This window comes from Typopeltis vanoorti, chromosome 2 (genome assembly GCF_054136105.1).
Source record: "Typopeltis vanoorti isolate ZY-2024b chromosome 2, IOZ_Tvanoo_1.0, whole genome shotgun sequence".
Lineage (NCBI taxonomy): Eukaryota > Metazoa > Arthropoda > Arachnida > Uropygi > Thelyphonidae > Typopeltis > Typopeltis vanoorti.
In genome coordinates, this window is record NC_143550.1 from 66353846 (window position 1) to 66375979 (window position 22134).

Consider the following 22134-nt stretch of genomic DNA (forward strand, 5'->3'; position numbering starts at 1 on the left):
GCTGCATAGAGATCATTACAGGTCTGAGATAGAAACAGAATCAGCTATGAAATATTCCCCTAACCTCATAAGAATGACTGTATTAATCTACTAAAGATTTAGGAGATATTCCAAGACCACATCTAACCAGACTTCACTGAATTCATATCTTTTTATCTAGCTCCCCATGTAAAAGGTTCCCTGATAGAAGATTAATTTCTTCTCAATTACAATTTGAACTGTTTCTTCAACTACCTAAGTGCTAGTTGTGATTTTAAATAATAATCACAAATATAATTCAGCTTTATAATAATTACAAGTTGTGATTATTTTAAAGCTCACAATTTTTGTTCTGAATAAGATGATTAGAAATCCAGCAAAATATTAGCAACTTGTAATTTATTTATTTTTTTATTTTTATTTTGTTATTCTGGTGTTTAGAACTACTGTCATGAATTGTTGAATGAAGTTACACGTGTAACTTTGGGATTCTTTAATTATAATGAATAACTGCTGTAAACATAGAAAAAAAAATCAGCAATAAAAAGATAAACCATGAATAGTATGTTGTAGTACTCTCACAGTATCCTGAATACCACGTGAGGTCAAATAAAGACTGAACTTTTTAAATAATGCGCAAACCGGCACAGAGAACGGATATTGAGCACACCTAGTGGCAGGTTTTAATAACAAATTGCCATTTGCCCCATTCCACTATGAGCATTATCGTCAAGTTACATCCGCTGAAGTGAGCACACGAACAAGTTGTCCATCAGATTAGCGACAAAGTGACAATGAAAGAGCTTGAAGAGTAGGTGTGTGTGTGCGAAATTTTGCTGCAAAATTTTTACCAAGTTTGCAGCAAAATTTCACAATTACACATGTAAGCAAGTACGGGAAGGACTGTATGAGACAAACACAATGCTATGAGTGGTTTAAGGGTCGATGGATGAGTCAGTCAAAGATCAAGTGATGTTGGTTATGTTTTTTGATTGAAAAAGCATTGTCCATTATGAATTGGTACCACATGGTCAGATGATAAACAAAGAGTTGTACCAGGAAGTTTTAGCACATTTGAGGGATTCTGTGTGCAGGAAGAGACCAGAACTGTGGGAAAAGACTTGGATGTTGCACCATGACAATGCGCTAGCTCATGCATCACTCCTCATCAGCAATTATATGGCAAAACATCAGACATTAATTGTGCCCCATTCACCCTAAGGACTTTGCCCCAGCAGACTTTTTCCTGTTTCCCAAACTTAAGACCACTTTGAAAGGAAATCGTTTCCAAAATATAGAGGAGATTTAGAAAAATGCAATAAGAGAACTGCGTGCCATCACAATTACACATCACAGGAAGTGCATTCCAGGAAGCATTCCAACAATGGAAGAAACGTTGGGAACAGTGTATTGCCAGTACAGGGGATTACTTTGAAGGGGACATTGCTTAAAATGAGCAATAAAGTCTTTAAAGAAAAAGTTTGGTCTTTTTTTTTTTTTTTTTTTTTTAACATGCCTTGTATATCAGGAATTTGAAGATTACTGTGAGCCACAAAAGAAAAAAAAAAAGCATTATCAAGGACTCAACTTACATACCACCATCTGTTGAACAAGGTGCAGAAAGGTAAATACTGAAAGGCAAACACTGGCTGTATTAATGTATCACAGCACAAAGACTTTACATTACCGGGCTAGCAAAAGTAACACTTTCAGTTCCTTTCTCTAAGGAAAAAAGTTCTAATCAAAACCAGAGCTAAAAGTATTCAAGACAACATTACCATTTACTACATCTCTGAAAGTGAATTTTAGACAATGGCCACCATTATGTGAAAAACAAATAGACTGGCTTTGACAAAACAAAAAACCATAGATCAATTTACTTCACATTAACTCCATCAAGAGTATATATTTCATATTACCTTTGCCAAGTTAGTGCGGGAATTTTAAGTATTAAGGTGGTACTACCACCTTAATAAAGAACTGCAGTTTCTAACCAGAAAAATGTGCACAAATTCACATGGAGAGAAGAGGCAAGGAATAAGAAAAGTCTCATTGACTATGTTATTGTTGACAGTGATGTTTTCTTCCTGGTGCAGGACACCAGAGTGTATAGAGGATTTGAAATTGGAAGTGATTGCTATTTAGTCTTGAGCCTGATAAAATTGAATTTCATATCGAAAAGAATGACATGTAAGAAAGTTTTAAAGCGAATAAAAGTTGAGCAGCTCTCAGATGTGAGAGCTGCTCACATCTGAGAGCTGAAAGACTTTAGTACCACCTTAATAAAGAACTGCAGTTTCTAACCAGAGTGTAATATAGTATAATACAGGCCTCTGCACAGACCTCAGGAATAAAAAGTAAACAACGAAAATAAAAATCATATTCTTTATACGAACATGAAAGAAATTGTCTACATAATGACGAAAGTGATAGGGTAATGCAAAAGTGGTAGTATGGCAGTGAATGACACAGTAGAGAAAAGTAAGACAAAGGAAAAAAGCAAAAAACAGTGGAACTGTAGAAAAACAAAGGTACAATGGTAAAGAAATTAGTATTAAAAACATGAATACAAGTAGGAATATCAGAAAAGAAGTGTTGAGGTTGCAGAATAAACTGAGGGTATGCAAAGTGAGAAAGGATATTTCGAGAAGAGATTGGTGATTTGAAATGTAAGAAGGTGCCAGCAGGAGAGGAGTCTAATATGACTTCTCTCCTGCTGGAACAATGAAAGGAAGAGTGGCTATGGCTGTGAAGAGAACAGAAAGTGCAGAAGAGATGGACCATGTTGGTGGATACAAAGATTTGAGGAAGTATGAAGGAGGTAGCACAAGATCTGTGATGTTGCTAGATACAATGAAGCAAAGAGTGTGAGAGGGAGAACTGTATATTGCTAAAGTATGATAGTAGGGAGTTGAGGAGAAGAGCAATGATTATGAATGGTATGACAGCTACAATGTGCAAAAAGAAAGAAAGAGGACTTAGATATATGGGATAAATCTGATGGTAGGAGAGCTGTTTCCTGCAGATGGTATGCATTCGAGTGAGAGTGGAAGGGAAACAAAAACAAGATAGTGGGCCTATGAATGTAAGCAATCAAGCTTCATATGAGATAAATTATGAGTGCCTCAATGGGAAAAACAAAGTCAAGGCACTTGAATGATGAGGAATTCTGGGAATGAAAGAGGGCTAGGGGCAAGCTATTTTGCTTATATATCAATGCTAGAAATAAAAGTACAGAGTTTGCGGACTTGGTATAAATAATCAGTCCACAATCATTGGTATCTATGAGATGAGGTTAACAGAAGATGATGTACTCACTAGAATAGAATACATGGTAACAGCATTTTTCGAAAAGACAAAGATAAAAAATGAGGTGGGGCATTACTGATGATCTTGCAAGAGTTATGACCCCCCCCTTCCATGTGGAAAATAAAGAAATCAGTAGTGATAAAAGCTCGCGCGGTTAGCCTAGTGGCTTTGCGCTTCGCAACCATATGCCTGGGGAAGGAGTGTCCTAGGTTCGATTCCCGTCCACGACGTGAGGAGCTTAAGGATCTTCCTCAGCCATAGCCAAGTTAGCTGGTCTTGGGCGTGGGCAGCAGGGTTTTTTCCGCCAGTTTATCTGGGGGTTTTCATCCCGCAAGCAGGCAAACCGGCCCCGTAAACACACAGGTTACAGTCATAAATACTTATGGCAAGGAAGGCAACGGGAAACCACCTTGCTCATAATCATCTCTCCCTAGAATGGTAGCATATAGCTACCCTCCCCCGGCCGTATGGCAGATGGGAACCAGAAGAAGAAGTAGTGATAATTGCTTTGAAGCAGTTTGGTGTGAGGTTGAGATGAGCATGTGTTTTAGATATTTGGTGGGTGTTGCTATAGGCCACAAATGTAGAGATAGATGATTCCAAAATGTTCACAGACAGATGAGACTGGTGAGCAATGTTCCATCTCAGCTGTGGGACACTGGTCAAAAAGAGCATGTACATGCCTAGTAATTGCACAAATAAAATTTTTGCTTTCAGAATTTCTAATTTAGTCAATTTTTTAATGTATTATGAAAACAAATTACAGTTGACTCTTGAACATTGTGGGGATCAGGGACACAAACTTCTGCATTGTTCGAAAATCCATGTACAACTTTTGACTCCCCAAAAAACTTAACTACTAATAGCCTACTATTAACTGGAAGCCTTACTGATAACATAAACAGTCGATTAACACATATTTTATATGTATTATATACTATATTCTTACAATAAAGTAAGCTAGAGAAAAGAAAATGTTATTAAAGAAAATCATAAGGAAATGAAAATACATTTACCACATTGTACTGTATTTATTGAAACGGTGAGTTTACATCGTCTGTTTACAAGAAGAATTGTGTCTGTCAGTACATACATCGATATTGCGCCTTATATGATACAAAACACTATACATGTTATACATATTACTAACACTAGACATCAAAAATGAAAAGATAATGTGAAAAATAAATTATTCATATTCATTTACAGGTATAACTTTCTAGGCTTTGTCATAGCCTAGTGCAATCGATACGATTGCTTCGCAGTAGCATAGCCTATAGACTAATGAACGGATCATTATAAAATTTTATTTATGCTAATTAACAGTTAATTTTATGCAGTTATGATTTAACACTGCATCTTTACATTTGTTTATATTTCTCTTGACTGCTAATGGCCATGTACGGTCTGTATTTGTATGCCTAAGTTTTGATAAAATTTAACTTTTTATAATAGATTTGTGTATACTTTATGGTAGTAAATGATAAAATAGACTAATATCTACATATATTTTATGCATTCATAGCATACCTAACTTTTTCTTAATTTTTTTTTGATATTTTTAAGCTATGCAGTTAGTCTGCGAGTTTTTTTCAAACTGTTGCAATTCTCCAAACATTTTCCAATATACTTTTCATAAAACACCACATAAGTGAATTCGTGCTGTTCAAACCCATTCCACATTCTTCAAGGGTGGTTAACTTATATGATAAATCATATTTGTCACTTATTTTTATTTAGTAATTTCTCCAATGTCTCCACTCAAATATTACTCTAACCCATTCCAACTTAATACACTCTAATTTATTTGCTAATTCCACCTCTTTTCCACAGATGCTTCTACAGCTGATAGCACCCACTTTCACTTTGTGGTTTGAGGTTGGGTGATACCCTAGCTGGTATTTCTTCATGATGTAGCATAGTGTTTATTTGTGGTTTAAGCTAATAAAAAATACAGTTTGGGTGACTAAATCCCAAACTGCAAGCACAGCTTCATTCATTATCTAGGTGGATGCATAATAATGGAGCATACAACTAAAATATGAGAACTTCTACCTTAACTTTCTGAACCTCTAGGTTCTTTGCTGCAAGTAACAATTTCTTCCATTCCTTTCTGTGTTGAGTTCTTTCAGTCCAGTCCAAGATTTCTCTCCCAACACGTGCATGCAGGCACTAAGTATTATTGGATGTTATCCTCCAAGTGCTGTCATGGTCTTTCTCTAGGTTGCTTTCTATAAGGCCTCATCTTGAATGATTGTTTAGCCATTCTCTCCTCGCCCATTCTTTTCACATATCCAAGCAATCTAAATCTGCCAGCTATGAATTCATCAGCTAGAAGTGGGGATAAGAATAATAAAAATTATTTTTATCACTGCAAATATTTCAGCCTGAAATTAATGGCCATTCATCCATGCATCAGCATATTTACAAGGTGAAGCTAAAGCAAGGAGCATTAATCCTATTTACAGAGCTGAACAACATGCCAGAGTACATTTTTGAAAATTATGGAGACAACTACTGGCTTGCATCAAGGGTCAGCATTAAGTCCGTTTCTGTTTAATATTGTGATGGAGGTGGTAACAGAGGAAGTGAGAGAAGATGCACCTTGGACAATGTTATATGCAGATGACATCTTGCTGTGTGTGTAGATTCAAGAGAAGAAGCGGAAACTAAACTGGAAAGATGGAGAAAAGTACTGGAAGAGAGAGGTATGAGACTGAGCAGAAGTAAGACAGAATATATGTGTTGCGCAGTGGGCGGTGGCCAGGAGACAGATCTGGAGCTGGAAGGAAATGTCATCAGGAAGGTGAGAGACTTTAGATACTTAGGTTTAACAGTGGAAGAAGATGGAGGAGCTGAGAAGGAAGTGGGATGCAGGATACAAGCGGGTTGGAGGAACTGGAGGTAGATGGCTGGAGTGTTATGCGATAAGAGGGTGCCGATCAATCTGAAAGGCAAAATTTATAGGACAGAGTGAGGCCAGCTATGACATATGCTATAGAAACTGTGGCCCTGAGGAAAAATAACATCAGCAGGATGGAAGTAGCAGAGATGAGAATGCTTAGGTGGATGTGCGGTGTGACCAGAAAAGATCATCTGAGAAATGACTATGTCAGGGGAACAGTGAAAGTTACGAACTTAGGAGCAAAAATACAGGAGGCAAGGTTGAGATGGTTTGGTCATGTGATGAGGAGGGAGGACGAATATGTGGGAAGAAGGGTCATGCAGATGAATGTGCAAGGAAGGCAGAAGCGTGGGCAGCCAAGAGATGGAGGGAGCTGGTAGAAGAGGACTTGAAGATGAAGAACTTGGATGTGGTGACAGCCCAAGACAGGAAGGTGTGGAGGAGACTCATAACAAACAGTGACCCCACTTAAGTGGGAGAAGCTGTAGAAGAAGAAGAAGAAGATGGAGACAACTACCGTGTTTGAATAAAAACTTTAGTTTAATATAACTAAAATCTACATTCGACGTTTCGACCTTTATATATCAAGGTAATCTTCTGGAGCATACAACTATACACAGAAAACAAGCTACACTACAATCAAATTGGTTTGTTAAAGTTACTGACCAACTGCTACAACAATTGTTGGTCTGACCTCTGGTGAAAAAAAAAAAAAATTTAAAAAAATTTAAAAAATTGTACATCAACACTAGATTCCTATTATTAGTGTTATCTGTTGGTCGTAGAAATACATTGGGTGCAACAACAAGTCTGTGTATCTATCTATATACATATATTAACATCATGATTATAAATGTACATTCCAGCCAGTTGGTATGGAATGGTTTCTAATACTAGCTGAAGATTGGCTAGAGTCCTGACCTATGCTGGATCTTATATATTAGGTAGGCTGAATGTGTGCCATCCAGATCCTCGAAATTTTCATGCCATCTTTTGTTGTTGATATTTAGGTGATTTATCAGGATTTCGCAGGCTTCCTTAAATTTCCTTTCATACCAGGTTTTTGTGTGGTGTAAAGAGTGGATGCTTTTCCAGTTGATTTAGTGTAAGGTGTTGAGTGCAAGATCTGAGAGACCTGCTTCAGCATAATGGTTATATTTAATGTGTCTAACGTGTTCTTTCTTGCGTATAGGGATTGTCCGTCCTGTTTCACCAATGTACGGTAAGTTACAGGTGCAGCAGATGCAAAAGACTCTAGGATGTGCCAATGGGAGGAGAGGATCCTTAGAGGAGCTGAACATGGTTTTAAGTTTAGTGGGTGGCTTAAAGGTGGCATTGAGGTTATAATGTTGTAGGATTCTGTTGATTTCTTTCTGATAACCCTTTAATGTATGGGATGGCTATGGTTTTACTATAATCTAGATTCGTTTTTGTTGTTGTTTTATGGAGTATTTTATTAATAGTATTTTTGTTATAGCCATTATTTATAAATGTGTCGCTGATGATTTTTAGTTCTTGTTTCAGGGCTTGCTGGTTAGAGCAAATTGTTGTAGCTCTGTTTTTAAGAGTGTTAATGACTCCATATTTTTGTGATGGGTGGTGGTATGAATTAGCATGTATGTATTGGCCCGTGTGTGTCGGTTTTCGGTAGACCGTGAAGGATAGACTGCCTGAAGGAAAACGTGTGACTAGTGTTGTCTAGGAACAGGAGCGAGTTTTGATTTTCGATTTTGATGGTAAATTGTATGCATTCGTGTTGTTTGTTCAGGTGGCTAAGGAATGTGTTTAGCGTTTGTCGCCCGTGCGGCCAGATCAGTAGTTGTCTCCATAATTTTCAAAAATGTATTCGGATCACCGTGTAAGCTTAAAAGAAAGGAACATGCCAGAGTGCCACCATACTGGTTGTTACAAAATCAAATGAGATTACAATTAAAGTAAAAACTAAGATTAATTATTTCAAATACAAAAATTAACAAAATTTAGATAACTGAATGAAATAGCATTACATATAATTACTAAAGCTGATAAGGGAAATGCCACTGTAGTTCTAAACCAAACAGACTACACACGTAAGCTTGCCTCTTTACTTTTAGACCCCACATTGGTCTACCTATAGAATATGATCCCACCAGTTCCCAAATCAGTGACTAACAGACTAAAACCTTTTATAAATTAAAGATACCAAGAAATTATATACTTGGTTTAATCCTTTATTAAAATGTAAGCAAACAAGTTTGCACCTGAACTATTTTCAGGATTGGGACAACTCGTATAAAGAAGCTAATGACTTCACATCATTTGCGTTAGCAAAAACTTAGTGACTAAAACGTTTTGACTCTAACCACCCCCACCCAGATATATGGACTACCCATAAATCCATAAGCAAAATGTACCATTAGGTCCCACTGTGGATGGCACTGATTCCCCCACATAAATTAGTCAAACATTTAGTCAAAAAGTGCTCACACAGTATGTATACTGGCAACACACCTTCACACATAGAAACTCAGCCCACTTTAAAGCCAGTATAAAAAAACCTCTCACTCCAATACACTGACATTTCTGATGTCCTTATTCACCAATGTCCCACTCAAAGATACCTTAGACCTCATCCAAGCCAAATTTCCTCCCAATATCCCAGCCCTATTTCAGCTCACCATAAACTCAGGCTATTTCATTTGGCAAGGAAAATTCTACAAACAGCCATCGGTTCTCCACTCTCTATCTCCATCCCTGGCCAACTTCTTTATGGAGACCTTTGAAGAAAAATCCTTAAAATCTGCCCCACATAAACCCACTGTTTGGCTATGCTATGTGAATGCGTTTTCTATTTGGCCGCATGGCCTGGGTACACTCAACAATTTCTCTACACACTTAACCAATCAATACCCCAGGATCCAGTTTACCTTAGAAAAAGGAAAACAACAACAGTCTCCCTTTCCAAGACACTCTGATTACATGACAGACTGATGGATCCCTGACTTTCTCTGTTTACAGAAAACCTACACATACAGGTAGATACATTCAACAGCAGTCACACCCTCTCTCTCTCTCCCTCCCTTTGGGAAGTTTGATTTGGTTGTTGGGTTGTTTTGATGTGTTTTTGCTGTCCTGTTTGCGTAATTTATTAGTTGTGTGGGATAGTTGCGATTTTTAAAAATCTGTTAGTTTTTTTATTTCTGTGTTGAGATAATTATTGTTGGTTGAAAACATGTAAGCATTTATAAATTGTGATAGGATGACTGATTTTTTTAACAGAATACGGATGGTATGAGTTGAAATAGAGGTAGTTTCCGATATGCATGGGTTTGTGGTATAGTTTTGACTATTTTGTTGTTTGTTCTGATTAAGGTCAGGTTTAAGAAATTGGTGGATTTGTTCTGTTTCTATGGTGAATTTTAGTCTGTTGCTGTAACTGTTAAGGGACGCTTGTAAGGTGGTCATGTGTGTTAGTTCTCCAATGCATAGAATATCGTCCACATATCTGCCAAAATGGTGATGCCGGAGGGGAGTGATTCTATGTGTGCTACAGTAGGAACAATTCCGCTAGTTATCCGCTGATGTTTTGGCCCATAGGGAGTCCAAAAATTTGAATATACATGCTGTTGTTGAACTTGAAGAAGTTTGCTGAGATTATTAGTTTGATTAAGTTTGTGATATCATTAGGTGTTAATTTTGTATGAGAGTGTAGGGTGTGGTCTTCTGTGAGTAGTGTGTGTGTACGATGTCTAATGTTCTGGGAACGTCCATGTTAGTGTATAATGAAGCTGCATCCAATGAAGTATGTCTTCCTGGGATAGGGTTATGCTATTTATTTTTTGGAAAAGATCGTCCATATTTTTTATCATAGAGCGTGATGTCGTAATTAATGGTTTGAGTAGCTTGGCTATGAATTTCGATAAAGGTGCTGTGGTGGTGTTTTTGTAGGAGACTATTGGCTGTATCAGGTAACCGTCTTTGCGGGTTTTGATTTGTCCAAACATACGTGTGGTGTAGGGTGTTGTGTTTTTCATTGTGGTTTTGTCTATCTATCAAAGATAGATAGACAAAAGATCAGACATCTATCGGACAAAAGATAGACATCTATAAAAATAATAGTTTTTAAGAGGGGTAACATGGGAGTTTTCCCAGAAATAATACCTATGTTTTTAATTAATATTCTAGCATGTGTTGTCATTTCCTGAAATATTAAATGCTATGTATAACAAACATATAAGCTTATTTACAAGAAACCTGTAACTACCTCTCAACAGTTTAAAAGTTCATATTCATACTCTACAAGTCCACATTCCCTCAGCCTATGCTAATAATTAACACTGTACAGTCCTGATAGCATCTTTATTATCCACATCTGCACTCTTTCAATGGTTAATTTATCCCCTTTAAATCCTCGAGACCAAATCTGAGCATAATAGTCCAGGTGTGGTCTGATCAGGGCTTTATACAATGGAATGACAACTCTTTTATCTCCGCAGGTCAGCATCCTTCTCAGTGTTGTAGCAATCCTCTGGGTTACATTCATGATCTTTGCAATATGGTCCCTGAATTATAGGTTTTTATCAATCATCACACCCAGATCCCTTATAGTTATCGTTTACAGTTTCTCGAGTATATTTTTCTAAAACAAAGTTAAAAAAGATGGGTAAAAGGGCATCTCCTTGCTTCAATCCTGTTTTAATATCAAAAGGTTTAGATCTAATTCCATTAGCCAATACCATGCTTTGGCTATCAGTGGATTGAGTTAGAGAAATTAGGTCTTGGTTCTCCACTAGTTATTTATTGTATTTATTTATTTCGATCATATAACACTCCAAAATGCAAACCTTGTGAGTGAAAACTGTCATTACCATTAATTACAAGGCACATCTAGAAAGTCAATTGATTTTGGTATTCAAATGGGCCATTTTATTTACCTTCGGTTTCACAGTTAGGTCTAAACAATTCTTCTTAGTAGGAGGAAAAAAATGCATAAATGGTGTTTTTTTTTTCTCAGATAAAAGACTAACTTATTTTTAAATACCATAGTAATAAAAAAAAATTTAAAACTGCACAGAGATAAATATGCAACCTATTTCAAACAAGCCATGTTTCTTGACATACATACATGGACATACTTCAATGATAATTATAGCATATCAGATATACAACTTAATAAAATATGAATAAAAAAATGTTTGAATGCTAACTTAAAAAGTACATAAATAATATATGAAACAAGCATGAACTAACAGGATTTTTTAATAAAGAAATAAAATCTGGCTTATGCTTTCTTAAGGAAACTTCTAGATCAGGAATGGCATCCACATTTTTATTGATAATTGCAGAATTGACAACTTTGTATAGGTCTTTAAAAGGACCCCATAATGAGCTCCCACCTGAAAGAAGACAATATGTTGTGTATATTTTTTCTGCAGAAATTAATTATAATTAATAAATTATAATTGATATAATAATTGATCTACTTTTAAGCTGATAGAAAAAGGTAATCGGAATGAATCTATGAAAAACGACCCTGGAATGGAAAAGGTAAAACAAAAATGGAAACGACAAAATATAATACATATAGCAAACTGGAATGTAAGAGGAATAGCATATAAAGAAATAGAATTAGACCAAATATTAAATGAAAGTAATTTTAAAATAGCAGTAATCACTGAAACAAAAAAGAAATTAAAAGGAACTATGAGAACTGAAAATTTTAATGTGATATACAGTGGAGTCGACAGAGACCAAAGAGCACAAGCAGGAGTCATGATTTGGGATTCATACCTCCATTTCAAAACAGTTAAAACATAAATTATGGAATGAAAGAATAATAGAAGCTAGAATAAAAATAGATAGAGGCTATTTAACAATAATTGGTTTATATGCCCCAGAAGAAGGAAAAGAACAGGATAATATTGAATTTTATAATCAGCTACAAAATATATATAATAAAATAAATAAAAATGATTACATAATTTTAGCAGGAGACTTAAATGCAAGAATTGGAAATACGAAAATTAATAATAATATAGGAATATATGGAGAACATACTCTAAACAGGAATGGTAAAAAATTGATTGACTTTGTAGTTTATAATAACCTAAAAATAATGAATTCTTTCTATAAACATAAAGACATACATAAATATACTTAGGCAGCAAGAGGATGGAAATCAATATTAGATTATTTATCTTAAATGAAAAGACATCAAAGTTTTCGTTAGATGTTAGAGTTCACAGAGGATATGAAATAAGCAGTGACCACTTCCTCGTTAAAATAAAATTAAGATTACCACCTAAATGGCTACAAGAACAGAAAGAAAATTTAAAACATTTGTTTATAAAACTAGACTATTAAATGACACAAATATACAATGGCTATATGAACAAAGAATTAACCAATATCTAGATAAAATAAAACAAAATGAAGAAATAGAAACAGAATGACTTAATATAAAAATGATACTAAATGCAGCAGCAAATGAAAGCTTAGGAAAGACCAAAAAATTCAATAAAAGGAAAAAACTGAAGATATGGGACGATACAATCAAAGAAATAATCAAAATGAAAAAAAGAAGCCTATCACAAATGGTTAAGCAGTAAAAGATTAGAAGATGAAATAGAATATAAAAGAATCTAGGGCCTGTGTAGCTCAGTGGATGTGTTGTTTGCACACCAAACTTCATGCTAAACCGCATGAAGGAAGACTTTGATTCGAGTCTAGTCGGCGACTAGCGACTAGAGGAAATTTTTCTAAGCCTTTTTTCGGCCGGTTCCTGAGTTAGTCGATCTCTGGCACGGGCAAGCGGGTTTTTCCTCCCGGAAACTCTGGTTTTCGTCCCGTAAACTCAAGAAAATCGACCGTAGAACCCACATTATTTCAGACATTAAATATATTGTGTTATGGTTAGGGACCACGAGATGGCAGCATTTGTGCCGTCTCTCTTCACTGCGTGCCACTTAATTAGTGATAGCCTTGGGCCAGCTATCTCTGATTGGCTGCCAGTGGAGATTGAACTACCCACTCAGTCTCCAAAAGTTAGATAGGTTAAATGGCCTCGCCTACTCCCTATGAAGGGAACAAAATGGCGTTAGCTGATAGCTGAAGAATAAGAGCCATAGCTAAAAGATAAGTCAGAAAAAGAAAGAGAATCATCGAACAAATTTGTTTCTAATTTAGAACATAATTATCATCATCATGCATATCAAGGATTTAGGCCTAGCATGGCCTGTTCTGGCCTTAGAAGTCATCGTTGAATTGTTTAAGAGGACGTCCTGGTTTTCTTTTTCCTAATGGCTTGTACTTTAAGGCTTGTTTTGGTAATCTTTCTGTTTTCATTCTTTGAAAGTGTTCCATCCATTTATGTTTATATTTTTTTAATTTTTTTCCATTACTGGTTCTTGATTTAATTCTTTCATTATTTCTTCAATCCTTTTGTGATCAAATAGGGTATACTTTGCAGTTTTTCTCATAAACTTCATTTCTGTTGTTATTAATCTTTGTTTGTCTTTTTGTTTTATTGTCCAGTTTAATTTTGTCTAATTTAGAACATGATTTATATAAAATAAGACCCAATGTATATAAGATTTTGAAACACTTAAATGCAAATACTAAAGAAAACATAAAGTTAAACACCAAATTGAAATTAGAAGAATTTCTAAATTTCTACACTGAATTGTGGACAGATAAATATTTTAAAAAAGACAACTGGCAAACATTTAATGAAAATGAAATAACTAAAGAAGAATTAGAAATCAGCCCAAAAGAAACAAGAAATGGAAAATCACCTGGAGAAGATAAGCTAGGTTCATAACTATATAAATATGAAGGAACAAGATTCAAAGAAAGACTACTATTATTTTTAAATAAAATTTATTCAACTGGTAACCCCCCCCCCCAATAGAATGGAAAAAAGCAATTGTGATTCCCATCTTTAAAACAGGTAGTAGAGATGACCCTAAAAACTATAGAGGTATAAGCATATTAAATTCCTGTTACAAAATATAATATAGCAGAATTTTAAATAGCAAACTAATGAAATATTCTGAAAACTTTATTTTAGAAGTACAGAATGGATTTAGAAAAGGACGATCATGTATACACCTGGCCTTTTGCCTAAAATTAATAATACAAAAAAAGAAGAGAATACAATTTAGAAACACATATTGCATTTATTGACTTTGAAAAAGCATTTGACAAAGTTAAAAGAAGCATTTTATTTAACATATTAAAAGAAAGACAAATACAAAACAATATCCTAAAAGCTATCATAAGTATATATGAAAATAATCAAATACAAATAAGATTAAATGATGAGCTATTATATACGAGAGAGAGAGAAACCAAGGGGTCCGAATGTCCCTTCTCAGCAACTCTTTTTAATATTTACCTAAATGAAATAATAATAAAATGGAATAAAAATTTCCATCAAGGTATTAAACTTTCTCCTACTGTGAACTTAAACACTATCCTTTTTGCCGACGACCAAATAATAATTACAAATTCTGAAGATAACTTACAGAAAGCTATTTTAGATCTAAATGAGATAGCCGAAGATTATGGTATGATAATATCAACAGAAAAATCAACAAACTATGGCCTTTAAAGGACAAGATCCAGCAAAAACTAAAATGGTAATAGATAACAAGATCTTAGAACATGTGAATTCATTTAACTACCTAGGAAGTATGAACACATATGAAAATGAAAAAGATATAAACGTAAAAAATTGCAAAATATTTAAAAATAACAGGTGTAACTAATTAACTATATTTAAACCAAACCTAGTTCAAAAACAAACCAGACTAAAAGTATACAATACATTAGCCCTACCAGTCTTATTGTATGGAAGTGAAATCTGGACAATAAAACAAAAAGACAAACAAAGATTAATAACAGCAGAAATGAAGTTTATGAGAAAAACTGCAAAGTATACTCTATTTGATCACAAAAGAAATGAAGAAATTATGAAAGAATTAAACCAAGAACCAGTAATAGAAAAAATTAAAAAATATAAACATAAATGGATGGAACACGTTCAAAGAATGAAAACAAAAAGATTACCAAAACAAGCCTTAAAGTACAAGCCATTAGGAAAAAGAAAACCAGGATTAAAACAACACTTCTAAGGCCAGAACAGGCCATGCTAGGCCTAAATCCTTGATATGCATGATGATGATAATTGATATAAAAGAATGTAATCATCTTCACATTACTGTATTAATGTGAAGGAACAATAAAAATGTAATATAAGAAATTATATTCTTGTTTCCATCCATATTTTATCCATTTTATTTTTATTTGAGAACCCCAAAGGAAAAAAAAAGCTTTAAATCAATCAAAAAAAAAAAAAAAAAAAGAAAGAAAAGAAAAGAAAAGAGAAATCCAGCAGATTTTATAACAGCCAAATGAATTAACCATGTCTCCTGCTCAAATGGCAAGGCTGCTGATCAGAACTTCTGCCCTACTATGTTTCCACCTCTAACTCTCATTCTGATGCAACAATGGTAACATCTCTCAAAGATAAGGCAGATCCTTGTGGCATTGGTCTTCTCCTCCAACTCTTGCTTAGATGACCAAGGCAAATCTCTTATTCCACACACAACCCTTACTATGCTTCCTCTGAACATTTAACCTTTTCTTAACTAGCAACTCTGCCCATAACATTAACATATTTTCCAGAGGTTGTTGATCTCCCAGCCAATTTCAGTCATATCCCATGACACTATAAAGGCACCAAGTGGAATGACCTCTGGGATTTCTATGTTTTTTCTTTTCCATGGTCTTATTACTGTTTCTGTTCTCCTGATTCAAACATTTGCCTTGACCATATAACTGAAATAATTACCGGAATGAGCACCTTCATTTCTCTCCAAGACCTGGTTCCCTAAAAATGTGCATTTGCAGTCAATGATAGAAAATACAGCATATATTCAATGGCTCAAGTCAAAAACTCCAACTTCTCACTCAGCCTATGCTACAGCCTGAAGTAAGTGTGAGAAAATCAACAAATCCAAAGCAGACTTCACAAGAGCCAAATGCAATATGCTAGCCTTTGGATCAACCAACAGCTGCCTTCATTGTTTCCACCTTTCTCATGTCCTGATGTAACATCATCAAAGATAAGGCAGACACGCACAAGCACACCTCTTGTCATCAGTCTTTTCCTCTAACTCTTGTATAAATGACCAAGGCAAAGAGCCCTTTCTACAATGCCACAAGTGGTATGACCTCTGGGATTTCTATATTTCTTTTCCTTGGTCTCATTACTGTTTTTGTTCTCCTGATTCAAACACTTGCCTTGACCATATAACTGAAATAATCCTTACTGGAATGAGTGCCTTCGTTTCTCTCTCCAAGACCTAGTTCCCTGCATGTCTCTTCTGCTTCTGGTCTTTTTATTATCATCATCAGATCTCCATGAAGTCAAAAGACTCAGTGTGGAAACTCTCACATAACTCATTAAACTAAAAACATATTTCTTAAAACATATTTCTTGTTTCTGCACTCAACATACTCTGGTAATGCATTCTAATCACCCACTACTCAACATGCAAAAAAAACCTACTCCTAACTGACCCCTGCTAACACTCTCCTTATACAGCTTGCAGGGATGGTCTCCTGTTCTCTCCTGCCTCCTCCCAATGTATGAAAAAATTTTCCTGCATTAATTCAGTAATAACCCCTTTACCAACTTATACATCTCAATCCCCTGTCAGCCTACTATCCACTAGACTCTACAAATTGCATTTCCTCAATATTTCTTCACACCCAACATTAAAGAGACCAGAAACCACCCCTTAGTATCAACTGTTTCTGGCACTTTTCCAATATCTCCTCAAGCTTTTAAAAACTAGGTAACCAAAATCTGCACATAGTAATCCAAACATGCTCTGATCAAGGCTTTATACAATGGAAGCCATAATGTCTCTGCTTTTCACTGTTCTCTGAATCATTACCATAATCCATTGTGCATTTCTGACAATTTTAGCAATACGAGCACGTCCTCGAAGATATTCACACCAATTGTATACTTGACATTCCATTTTTGCTTTTCAAATTTTCATTCTGCATCTTTTGCCAAAAGGGCAACAGAAAAATCATCATTAATCTTGATAATGATAATTCTCCTGGTCCAGCTGTGCTCAAAACTTATCAGAATTATGCCCATCCTAAATTGCCTGTATAAACTTTCATAGTCATCTGCCACTTATCTGACAGCATGGAAGCAAGAGTTTATCCAACATGACCCTAAAGAAAGAGAAAAGTCAGTCATCAAACTATTATTCCACTGCCCTCACCTCAATACTTTTGAAAGTGATGGAGGTTATCAAGAGCAAGCTTCTTCGTAACCTGGAGGCCCATCTGTTAATTAGTGATCATTGGTATGGATTCCACCATTCTTGTTCCATTCTTGCTAACCTAACCTTGCCTAGACACAAACCATGAAAAGATCTGGAGAAATTCACATGACCGCTATTGATATTTCCTAAGCATTTGGTTGTGTCTAGCAGTGAGGCTTTCTCAACAAGCTGCTATCTCAGGATCTCCTTTTTCCCAGCATATGTGGCTGGATTGCCAGCTTCTTCTCAGCAACAAATCATCTGATCAATGCTGAAGCATCCCTAGAGTTCTGTGTCCTCAAACACACTCTTACAAATTTCCTCCATTCCTGTTCATGAAACCTTGTAGTACTTAAATGATTCAAGCTGCAAGATCTTTCATAAACAATCCCTTAAACACTGATTGTCTTGCATTCCAAAAAGGGGTAAACATAATCTAGTGAATTGCAATGCTATCAAAACAAGGTCCTGTCTTGTTACCTAGAAGAAAGATCCTACTTAACTCCCTCTTTGACAGTTCCAACTTCCAGGCAAGATTAGTTCCCCACTTCTTTGGTTGATTTTTTACATCTAGTTTATCCTGGTATAAACATATCATATCCATAGTCTCCTCAGCTTCCAATTTGGTATTCTTTTTTGTTCAAAATGCTACTTTTCTCCTGCTCAACTACTAACACTTGATAAATCCCAAATTCGACTGACCTTAGAATTTTGTTTTTTTCATTTTTGGAGTGATGCACAGAAGAGAGCAATCTGCCTAACAGACACAATCTCTCAAAGACTTCCTCCAGTCACTTTTTCACAGGTTACTGCATTATGTGATTTGTATAGGTACTTGCATGGGTGTTTTCTCCACCAAACTGCCCACTACAATTACTGTGCTTTCTTTTAATCATGTAAGAACACAAGCAGCCACTAGTCAACATCTGTAAACAGTGCAACCTGAAACACAGTAAACCAGCTTGTCATCTCCTTCATTTCATCTACCTCTGTTCCCAAGAAGAAACAGAGGTAGATGAAATGAAGGAAGGAAAGAAATGACGAAACTTGTATATACCTAGAATGAAGAGGGAAGAGTGATCTGTAGGGGATTGAATAAGAGGCACCAGCTTTTTTTTTTTGCATGAAGGAGAATGAGAGCAGGTGATAGCTCTGGAGCATTCTTCCATTGTTCAGGAAGTACAAAAAGAAAAAAAAAAAGCCATCCACCTCAGATAGAAAACTGATGGCTCAAAGTGTTGAATGAGCAAAGGATAGCAATTTGCTTAGGAGGCCTCTATGCTAAATGATCAAATGCCCTGAGAATACTGAGCAACAGCATAAGTTTTTCCATATCCATCCAAGGGATGTGTACAGAGGCAGGATATATAAGTTGGGAGATCTGCTGGCCTGAATCTGAAAAGCCATCAGGTAATGAAGAAGTTGAGAGTGAATAACCTTCTCCATAATTTTGGAGAGGACTGAGTTGAGAGCAAATGGCAGTTTGGTGGCAGTCTTTTATCTCTCTTTCAGGAATGGACTGAATACAGGCTTGCTTGTATTGGGGGTATATGCCAGCTAAGTAGAGGCTTCCTGCTATGTACTGAAGTCAATATCAGCTAAGTATAAAAAGGGTATAGAGATAACATAGAACAGATGTGCATTCTCTAGCACAACGTTTGAGTAGAGCTTGGGAGATACCATCAGAACTAGAGAAATTTTACTATTTAAATTATTTAAGATTCAGGACAGGACAGGGGCGACTCGTAGTTGCCCCTGTCCTGAAAGGTTGCTTACGCTTGGATCCGCCAAAACTTTTACAGTTTCTATATTCGGCACGAAACTCTTGTAGTTTCTATATATTCGGCTTTGAAATAATGTTGGATTCAATATCCACTTAATTTGTATAATTTTGCATCACCAAAGTGAAGTCTCTTGACTCTTTATTTCAGTTTAACTAAATATTTGCATAGACTATAAAAGTTTATAAAATTCACATCATACGATGCTTTATGAGTTGTTTCCTTAAGTATCTAATAAGTGGGTTCTAAAATGCTTAGTTTAGTATGTATGACTATAATTTTTTTATAATTAAAATATAATAAGCACATATTTAACTATCAATGGGAAATGACACCTTTTTTTATTTGGTAAACTAAATGCCACATATTTGTAAAATATCTTGTTGCTGTAATACGGCGCCTACCACAATATGGCTGAACGAGCGCCCTTATTAAGCAGAGCGCCATGAGGCAGGCTGCCTCTATGCTACACCCTGTCGACGGTACTGGTTGCACACATTTCAGTAAGGATGAGGATGACTATCTTGTCCCTTGGCACACCAGTTATTAATCCATGGCTTGGATAGTAGATGAGAATTCTATATGGAGTGGGGAATGATGACTGCATTTCACCAAAGATAATTTCATTAACTCATTCAAAACAATTGTTTAGACTAGGAAAGTGGAAGCACTGATCTGACCCACATGAAAGAAAAGTCCTCCAGGACTTTTCTTTGGAGATTATCCCACTTGTTGCTGTTGAAATACCAAAGGACACAAGATGGAGAATGGCTGACGAAGCAGAATTCTCTGAAAAATGAAACTTTGCACCAGATTAGAGTACGAGTTATCAAAATTATGACCTCTGCAGTATGTATGGAAGGAAGGTCAAGTGTGTGTTTGGAGAATGGGGAGAATTATCTTCTGACTGGTAGATGGAAAATCTGTGTTATAGCAAACTGTCCATCTACAAGTAGGGAAGTATTTGCTTACAGCAATTTTGTTGCCATATCTCATCCAACTTTAGCCGATGGAAATGGACAAGTGAAACCATTGGAGTTTTTGCCATTAAAGGAAAACAATTTAACTGTTTGAGCAGGAGAACTGCAGACAGTCAAGAATCCAGATTGATTTAGGTCAGGGTAATTTTTGGAATATGAAAAATTTTAAAGAAAGCAGATGAAGGTAAAAATGGAGCAAGGGAGACAAAGAGAGAATCAAAAACATGGGATTCTAGTTTTTGCGTTCTCCAACATGGAACATAAAATCACACAAAGGCACAAGAGCTGCCCTTGTGATGGAGCGAATTAAAATGCAGTTTGGACAGTTGTTGTTTGGGATAATGGCCAAAGCAACCAACTATGAGACTAGAATAATATGCCTGAAATTGTGTGTTCTTCTGGAAGTTTGCTTGCTTTCCAGGATGAAAACCTGTGTTTCCAGGAAGGAAAACTTCCATCTCTGCATGACTGGCTAACCCACTTTAGTTAAAAGGCCCCTTTACCCTGGATGGGGGGCTCAAACAACATACATATTGTCTTTTCAACCAAAGACAACGTGTATGGTGATTGTTGAAGTCGATAACTGAAGTTCTCTCAGAAACAGGTCAGATCTGAATGTCCATGCCACTAAAGTTGGTAAAGTGCATGTGGATTTTTTTTTTTTAATTTTTAGTCATGTTTTTTAACCAAGTGAGAATATGTTTGTAATTTTGTTCATGGTTAATTTTACCAGTGGGTTGAAAGAAACCAAGAACATGAAGTGAGGAAAAAAATATTCTCGGGCATGCTGCCCATTCCACTTGCCTTCATGGCCTTGACAGTGCCCTTCCCCCGATTTTGTCCCCCAAACACTATTATTTGCTTGGACCCAGGGGCGTGCCAGCCATATGTGCAATGTACACAGGCGCCAGGATAGTAAAGGTGCCAAAGAGAAGGAAATACTTTAAAAAAAAAATTCATAAAGTGATTTTTTTTATTGGAGGGGGGGGAGGGGATTGGGGTGCCAACTAAAGTTTTGCACACAGGCGCCAGACACTACTGGCGCACCCCTGCTTGGACCCTCCTCAAGGCATGGATTGAAAGAGAATAATGGCAGCAGGATTTATACACTAGGTAATCATTACTTAAAATTATAATAATGGAATTAACTCACATAAAATATTATTTATTAGTAGAATTTTCGCCTGAGTATCACAGGCATCTTCAGTATACGTAAAAAGGCTAATTAAACAATAACTGACAATTCAGAAGAGCACCACCTAAGTAACACTTGTAAGATAACTAAAAAAAGTCATTAAGTTTCCTAACTTATTAAAAAAAAACCATATATATATATCATCATCCGTATCAAGGATTTAGGCCTAGTATGGCATGTTCCGGCCTTAGAAGTCATCGTTGAATCGTTTAAGAGGACGTCCTGGTTTTCTTTTTCCTAATGGCTTGTACTTTAAGGCTTGTTTTGGTAATCTTTCTGTTTTCATTCTTTGAACGTGTTCCATCCATCTATGTTTATATTTTTTAATTTTTTCAATTACTGGTTCTTGGTTTAATTCTTTCATAATTTCTTCATTTCTTTTGTGATCAAATAGGGTATACTTTGCAGTTTTTCTCATAAACTTCATTTCTGCTGTTGTTAATCTTTGTTTGTCTTTTTGTTTTATTGTCCAGATTTCGCTTCCATACATTAAGACCGGTAGGGCTAATGTATTGTATACTTTTAGCCTGGTTTGTTTTTGAACTAGGTTTGGTTTAAATATAGAGTTAATTAGTTACACCTGTTATTTTTAAATATTTTGCAATTTTTATGTTATATCTTTTTCATTTTCATAAGTGATCATACATCCTAGGTAGTT

At 35.7% G+C, this 22134-nt stretch overlaps 1 protein-coding gene across 3 annotated transcripts in view; it reads right to left on the reverse strand.

The window, feature by feature from the left end:
* Nup205 (nuclear pore complex protein Nup205) overlaps positions 1-22134 on the reverse strand; it is a 610691-nt gene that overhangs the window by 560873 nt on the left and 27684 nt on the right. For all 3 annotated transcript variants that reach the window (XM_090405724.1, XM_090405715.1, XM_090405707.1), the window contains exon 2: positions 11423-11568. In XM_090405724.1, coding sequence (XP_090261850.1) covers positions 11423-11568 — 146 coding nt within the window. The remainder of the gene's footprint in view (positions 1-11422; positions 11569-22134) is intronic.